We start from the raw sequence: 8,019 nt of genomic DNA, 5'->3' as shown, positions 1-8,019 counted from the left end.
AGGCGAAACATCAGACATACTTTTTTCGTCTTCCCGGAGTTTTTCAGACACAGAATCGAGTGGGAAATGTCAGTCACCACTTAAATATATCCACATCGGTAGCTATAATTTCACGAAACGAAGCTGGCCGTAGATTCTTCCGCGAATGTGTCTGACAGTCTGGGGACAGCGAGATCGTGGGGGGATCTTCATTCGGTAGATCAGAGTGCCAGGGCGAAGAAGAGTCCCACTGTGACGCGCAACTTACACGCGCCTGTCTGAGGCTGGAAGGCATGTCCTGTGTGTCGTGTGCCGCGATTGCCACATCTGACTGGTCTACGCACGGTCATCGATCCGCTGCCCACTGCGCAAATATACGGGCCAAAAATGAATCAGTATAGATAAATCTATGTATGATCTTGAAAATGGATACGTGCCAGCTTATCACTGTGCGATTAACACCTGCATACCGGGCAGTTTAGCTGGAGGGAACGAGCAACGGAAGGATTATATGAATGCTGAAATGGATAGCCCAGTTAAACAAGCGACGTCTTCAAAATCTACTCATCGGAAATGGAACGTACTCAAACATGGGGTTATGTGGGCGCGTAAATTGCGAACTGCTGCTGGCCGACAACATTGTGATTCATCCAAGAATGACAAAACGGCTTCATCTCAAAATGCGGATGCCAATGACCCGAACCAGCGGTCAAGTCGACGGATAAAAAGGGCAATCCCGGGAAGATCTCCAACAGAGTTGCGGCCGTAAGTTGGTCGATTGAAAATCGCATTTTTTTTAAAAAAAATCTTCGCCATAGGTTTTGTGAGGGCATTATCGTTAACCACTTGAGGTAACTCACTATTTTTCATGAAGAAATGGCAAAAGTTAGAACAAATAAACCTGGAATAGGTATGAAATTTTTTCGTCCCAGGTGAGAGTTGCTGGTAAATGATAGGAATTAGTGAACACAACGGCCATCGTACAAACAAACAGAAACATTATCAGTTGAGCCCATATCATATGAGGTAGCCTTTCGGTTATGAAACATAAACTTTGATGATGACTTCTAACGAGATGGATAGGTCAGTTGGTCACATACACAGGAATGTAGAAAGCTATACTCATTCACAAACAGGACTCCCCTACAGAATTTCCAATTGACGTCCTATTTTAGCCACAACGTATTGTAAAGTCAGATGAAGAAGGGTCGCTACAGACGGAATTTCAGTGTCGCCTTTCTAAGAATGGTCATGCGCTCACACAGAAATACGCAGAGAAATCAGAGCGAAAGCCGGTAGTCACGTTTGTCTGAGGTTACCTGAACTGTCGAGACTATACGTGGACATTAGTTATGAGAGAGGGAAGTGGGATTTTGATGCAAACGAAGTCTTGATCTACAACTGGGGAAAAGCTCGCTAACTTCGATTTCTGTCAATGGTCATTGGTTCATTGATAAACGCCATCCAATAAGGAAACAGCCTTAGCTAAATCCTTTGTATTCTATATGAATCACACTACGAGTGGATAGTAAGTTCATCCGCAGTAGATTGATGGAAGTAAACTAAAATTTGTACTATATAAAAACTTATGGAAAATTATCCTGATTATTAGGTACAAAAACAATAGCTCCAATGGATTGTTCAACGCGTTTGAATATACCGGTGTGAAATAAGTAAAACTGCAGCGCTCTCCAAGCACCAGATTAAGGCTGAAAACCCTTACAGCCACACAGGTACAAATCGAACAAACTATCTTTCAGAGGTGTCCGAATTTGTCTAAATTATCATGAAATTATTCTGGAACGCATTCGGCTGAGGATTATTTACAAAACTAAGGCCGACAAAAAATCTACGCTAATAGAATTCCAGTGCTTTGCGGAGCTGTTTGAGGCACATCCGACATACTCGAGACATTGTCCCACATTCTCTGGCGAAATAGGTCGTGGGCTGTCAAAGGGTTTTCAGAAACCTTCTGAGTAGTTCCCTTTATGAAAATATCGCGCGATATCTCGAATATCGTGCCAACTGAAATATGAGGTGGCCCGTGTGCAGCACATTCAGTTATAGAATATCATTAACAAGAGATTCAGTTGTGTCTCTCGTGAAAACCAACTTGATTTGCAAATGAATGTATTTCTCGAAAACAGTCCAATTTAGGTTCAAGTAGAACACAAGGTTGACGGAAACTCGGGGACTGCGCCTACCTGATGAGCCTTAAGAAGGGCGGGACCGGTCGCGGGCTGTCGAAGAGTTTTCAGCAACCTTGTGGTTAGTTTAAGTTATGATAATACATCCGACATTTTTTAAGTCAACCTCCTCACTAGACGCAACATAATGCCGCGTAACAATCAGTAGGGTCCAGAAAACGGTCAACATAGAGGTCGAAGGTGAATGATATCTTTGTAATCCTTCGTGAACGGTCTTGCTGTATGTAATGAATCAACCAAAACTCTGTTCAAATTAAGACATTTATCAGGGACGCTCAAAGAGATTTATAACTTGAACCGTAGCTATTCCCTTGAACTGAGCACTGAAAGCGTTCCTAAGTCCATGGCTAAGCTATGACCAGAAGACTTTGGGCTGCCCCACACGTAGCTGTTCCGTGGGATAGTCAGTTAGGCATTAAGTTTTTCCGGTACTTAGTTCAGGCCAATCATGTTAAATCCTTGCATCCTATATTTAAACACATGCTTTAATGCTCCTGATTCAGGCACCTGCATGACCTGGAGAATCGTACTTTAGAAGTTTATCATGTTTCCGGTGCAGTCTGGCGTGTATTCTAAAAGTGAAAGAGAAGCAAATGGCTAAATTTGAAATATCCTTTGCGGACCTACCGGACTGACTAAACTTTTCGCCTCGGTGTATCTTGGTTCACTGGTCTTTCCAGGTATGTCTGACGTCATCTATACGTTCAAAATGCTGGTTGGGAGGAAGACGATGTCAACACAGGAGTGACAAACGCAACCGATCATTCATCAATGTACCCGAAATGTGGAAAAAAATTCGGGTGATTATATACACGGTTTCATTAGGGTGATTATATTGCTTCCGCTTATTTTGCCGCAGTTGGAACTAGGTGCATTTACAACAAAAAACGTGCTTAAAAGCCAAAATTCTGGAAGTCATCGCCATGAAAAGATATATGGATAAGTAGAGCAACCACATATGTTGGTATAGTCTTAGCCACCGCACTGTGAAACCGTCCCCGCAGAACTTGCAAATTCGCTTAGAGATTCTAAATTTGCAGTGGGAATAAAACAATATACACTTGGAGAGGTGCGAAGGACAAACAGAGAGGAAATTTATTCCCAGCATTATCCGTTCAGTTTGCCCCGAATTTGTGAAAGACTTAAATGGAGTAGATTTTACAAGCCCACACCAATTAAGCAGATTGAGGTTGACTTATCTTAAAGACAGAATTCTCAATAAAATACTTTCAGCAATACTTTGCTATAGTTTTTTGATTTTGTGAAGGGTCACCACTTCGTTTTTTCTCATTACTATTGACGGGTATATGCGTACTTTATTATTACATAAAGAATTACAAACACAGTGATTCTAAAAACGTTCAGCGGCACAGCAGTCATAATTGTTGACATTTCAACTATAAGGGAATTTCGGCTTTAAGTGCGACTGGCTATCTAAAGATACAAATTGGTCTTAAAAGACCAAGCGTTTATACAAACTCGTACTAACTACGTCTGTTGGTAGTATTTAGCTAACTGCATATTTTATGCTCCAACCGATTCTGGGTTTGTGACTCCCGAAATCAATGTATTCAAGGAGACAATCTGCAACCTTCCATTGAATAGATCAAGTTATGAGACCGCATTAAAGTATCAGATAATCAAATGTTCATGTATTTTATTTTGTATGCCAACACATGAAGTAATATTTTTACATAATTTAGTGGCCTCTAGGTCAATGTCTTTGGTTTGGTATTTTTGCTTTAGTGTGAATATTTGTTTTGAGTGTGCTACAGCCTTGACACGGTGACTGACTTAGGTGCACGATTTCCTATCATAACACTTTCTAGCTACCTGGTGTGCTTTCTGCGTTTATCTCTCCATGCGTTTTTTGCTGATCTCAAACTTGTATGTACGAATGATCGATTGCTACACCGTCATACCTTGCTTTGTATTACTAGTTGGTAATTTGGGACGAACGCATTCAATAAACAGTTACCTGGAAATTGAATAGTTTAGCGTATTAGAATGACTACCTAATGAGTTAATCCTTCCGGTAAATAAGGAAGAACTGGCATTGCGTAAATTGCACCGTATATTTTCAAATTCGAGTGAATAAAACGCAACAATTATGGTGCTCAAATGTTCATTACAAATTTTTTTAAAGTTACGTTCGCACATTCCAAAGCAGTGCAACAACTGTGACCCGACAGCTGAAGATTTGTGTACAACATCAGTAGAAATGAATTCTTCAGTAGCTGGAATCCTAGGGGACTTCGGTACGCACAAACAGAGATTCGCAGTCGTACCTACAATGAATCCTTATTGTTAAACCCCTGTGATTCTGGGTAAGCAAAAGTAGTTGAATATTCCACTAATTTTGTTTGAAGGGATTAGCTAAAAACTCATTTTGGTCAATCCATAAAAACACAACTGAAGCCGAGTCTGCTGAAATCTCCTTTCGTTTGCACATTTCCGAGTTTTAGCAAGAAACTCTTTCAGGTTGGAAGTATTTTTGCAATACCTTGAAAAAATAAAGTGCAAAATCATACGACAAATGACTGGGAAAAAATGTAAAACAATTGTCCCATAATCTGCAAATCTCGGCCAGCAAACATGAGTTGGCAACTCATTGGCAGTGCCCAATTCCTAGGGTAACTGAAGACGCGGACACTGTTCGTCTTGCTAAAAGCAGGGTTTCAAGTTTTACACCAAGTTCGAGAAATTTCGGTTCGAAACTATACAGCTTTATACTGGGAAACTGTCTTGGGAAAAAGCGATAAGCTGTTCTAGATACTTGCTGAATCTTAGTTTTCTTTTAAGAAAGCACATTATTATTGCGTTTTTGCGTTCTTACGCTAAAGATGGTAAGAGATGTCAGTGCCTCAGTGTATTCGAATGTAAGCAACTAAGCAGATGAATCAACTACTAGCTTTGGGAGCCTGAATTGATTAGGAATCCCATACAAAGATTACAAAATGATGCGAAATTTATTGCTAAATTGTTAAAAATTATGAAATTAAGAAAGTAACTTGGAATAATAGGCATACAGCCCTATCTCATTATACGTCGACACCACTCTTTCTTCAAGAAATAGGATCTTAAAGCCAGCTAAGTTATATTCGTCCTTATCAATCCATCACATTTGATTGCCATTTATCGAAACTTTGAGAATCAAATTCGTAGTTGAACAGTATATCGTGCTAGAATAAGCTGTGAAGATGTGCTATCCTGTATCTGAGCCAGTGTGATGATACTAGTGCCAGCTGGTGAGTAGTCCTTTGCGGAATATGTGAATACAGCTAGATTGAGTCCCCATAATTAGCTGCAGTCTAACTGTTAGCAAACTCACTGTTGCGAAGCAGAATGTAACATATCAAACTGATAGAGTGTAAGTGACATGAGCGGTGTTGAGTAGGCACTGTATCAATTTTTTCTTTACAAAGATCTGTGTGGGTCTGAAATGCGTGTCCGAATCAGGTATATTCATCTCAGCAATGTATATCTTTTGAAACCCTTTTTCGAAAAACACACAAATTTTGTAAGAAAAATAGGGATAGAGTGCGCTCATTACGATGTGGCAGTGAATCAATAATTGTGAAACGAGAAGAATTTGCTCAAGAATTTGCTGAGGCCTTAATAATGAATTTTTATTCTGACCTCTACCCAGAGTCAAGCTACAGTTTCTTGGAACGTTAACCAACCTAGCGATGTTTGTATGAGAACGCAAGAAGAACTCCACTTATCCTCCGAAGCGAAATTATGCTTCATGATCCTAAAAACACATTTTGGTTACCTGAAGGTGGTTTAGGCGGCAAAAAAAATCATTAGGTTATTAGGGAATCACCATTGTAAACGGCAAAAACCTACCTTTATTATTGTGCTTGCGAAAAAAATCAGAACGCTTATTACTTATCTCATTTTTACCTTGGAAATGAGTTTAAAAAAGGCCAAGTAAAGGTCTCTAAAACGTGAGCTCAATTCAGCTAGGTAAATATTTGGACTTTCGCATAGTCAAAAACCTCCAGATAAGCGTTCAAATAAACTGTATCAGGAATAAACACCAAGTTAACATTTATGCCTATTGCATAAATGCAGACTGGGATCACGTGATTATTTGGCCAGAAGACGAGGCATTTCGATGGCTGGAAGTTTGACAAACAGGTCATCCAGGAGCCATTAAATCACCCTGCTGCGGGTTAGTGAAGAACATGTGGTGGAGTTAGACTCCCTCAACCTGGAAAAATACTTCCAATCAACCAATGAGATAGACAAACTTGAAGTTGCTTTGTTGCACATCTAATGTATTTGTGTAAGATCCCATGCACTTAGTTTAGTTTGTGCAGAATAGGACAAGAATATCCAGTTTTAAAATTGTATGAAGTACAGAAACAATGTTTTACAAACTCATGTTCCATTCCCCCAATTTAGATTCAGTGGAAAGGATCGAACGGAATGAAATGCAGGTGACTTCATTTTATCAAATTATTCTTGAGTGATGCAAATATTCGAGCCTTTGTTTCAGAAAGGTCGAATGGATTATTGAAATACACATAAGGTGTACATGACGGGCTATTTATTGCGGTATTGATGTGTATCTGACATCCCCTGCAGTCCATAAGCAACACAAAACCATGCAGTTATGGGGTGGCTTTAAGTAGGCGCATCTAAATGCTATAAAAAGCATCAATAAGAGAATTTGGTGGGCTGCTTTGGTGTATTAAGGCTGCTGGTTCTAACCACATGCATCTAGGCATCAAGTACGATCAGGTCGTTTGACGCCAACCACTTATTTAGTTGACGACCGATAAGATGGAAGAACAATGAGAATTTTGAAATGTGTTTTTTTTAAATAGCACTGTTTGTTGATATTCCAGACGACAGTTTACAGCAATGTGGACGAGTTATTTGACAACGGTATGATGCCTTTTATTACAAAGTATACATCGACGTCGATAGTATGGCGAGCGGGTTTGCAGCTCTTTCATCAGCACCTGTAGAGATTTTCAAGAAGCGTTGTGCATCGGTGAACGGTCTCGTTTGATACGGCTTTCGCACATTTACGCCAGACACGTCATCAAATATTAAGTTATATAATGTGAGAGTGAACGGAAAGTTCTCCAAGAGCTCCCGTACACAAAGTATTGTCCGCCAGGGATGCCCATTCTCTTCGTCCCTTCTTAGCTTCGTGATTGGTGATAATCAGACAAACGCTGGAAGGTTTCGAAAACCCTGGTATTCAAATAGCCTATGAAGAAACCGCTGTCGATCTGGAGTATGCAGACAACATCGTTCTCATCTTCAAAGAGAAGAAAGAGCAAGTGTTTTTCGATGAACTGACTGAAGTCATCATGTCCCTTGGTATGAACTTTTCACCCACAAAGTGTAAGTTCATGCTTGTGGACGTGCAGTCACTGAACACGCCACTTACAATCCAGGGAGAGGTACTGGAAGTTGTGGAGCGTTTTACGTACCTTGGAAGTTGTATTAGTTCTGACTATAGTGGGGCAGATGAGGTGAATGCACGAATCTCGAAGGCTCGGGCCGCGTTTGCTAACTTGAGACACCTATGGCGTCAGAATGGTTTATCCCTGAATCTGAAGGGACATGTTTATCAAGCTACAGTACGGACTGTTTTTTTGTATGAATGTGAGACATGGCCCGTTCGGGCAGCGGAACTGAGACGACAATCGTTGTCCCAGAACCATAGCTCGCGTGGGTTGATGTCGGCGAATCCATAATCGGGCGGTTAGAAAGTGCGTTTTCGGTTGTGTAATGGGTACTTTAATTGAAGAATGTGTCCAGCACCAGAAGCTGCGTTAGTTGGGACATGTGTTACGTATGCCGAACCATC

The 8,019-nt window shown here is 40.6% G+C and overlaps 1 protein-coding gene across 1 annotated transcript; it reads left to right on the top strand.

Annotated features, from left to right (window-relative positions):
• Positions 1 to 388: 388 nt before the first annotated feature.
• T265_06091 (hypothetical protein) lies at positions 389 to 7,906 on the top strand (the record flags this gene model as incomplete). Its single annotated transcript, XM_009171269.1, has 2 exons — positions 389 to 744; positions 7,372 to 7,906. The coding sequence occupies 2 exons, from the start codon at positions 389 to 391 to the stop codon at positions 7,904 to 7,906; spliced, it is 891 nt and encodes a 296-aa protein (XP_009169533.1).
• Between the last annotated feature and the right edge of the window lie 113 nt (positions 7,907 to 8,019).

Source organism: Opisthorchis viverrini (assembly GCF_000715545.1).
Source record: "Opisthorchis viverrini unplaced genomic scaffold opera_v5_134, whole genome shotgun sequence".
Taxonomy (NCBI): domain Eukaryota; kingdom Metazoa; phylum Platyhelminthes; class Trematoda; order Opisthorchiida; family Opisthorchiidae; genus Opisthorchis; species Opisthorchis viverrini.
This window is presented reverse-complemented; position numbering and strand designations above follow the sequence as displayed.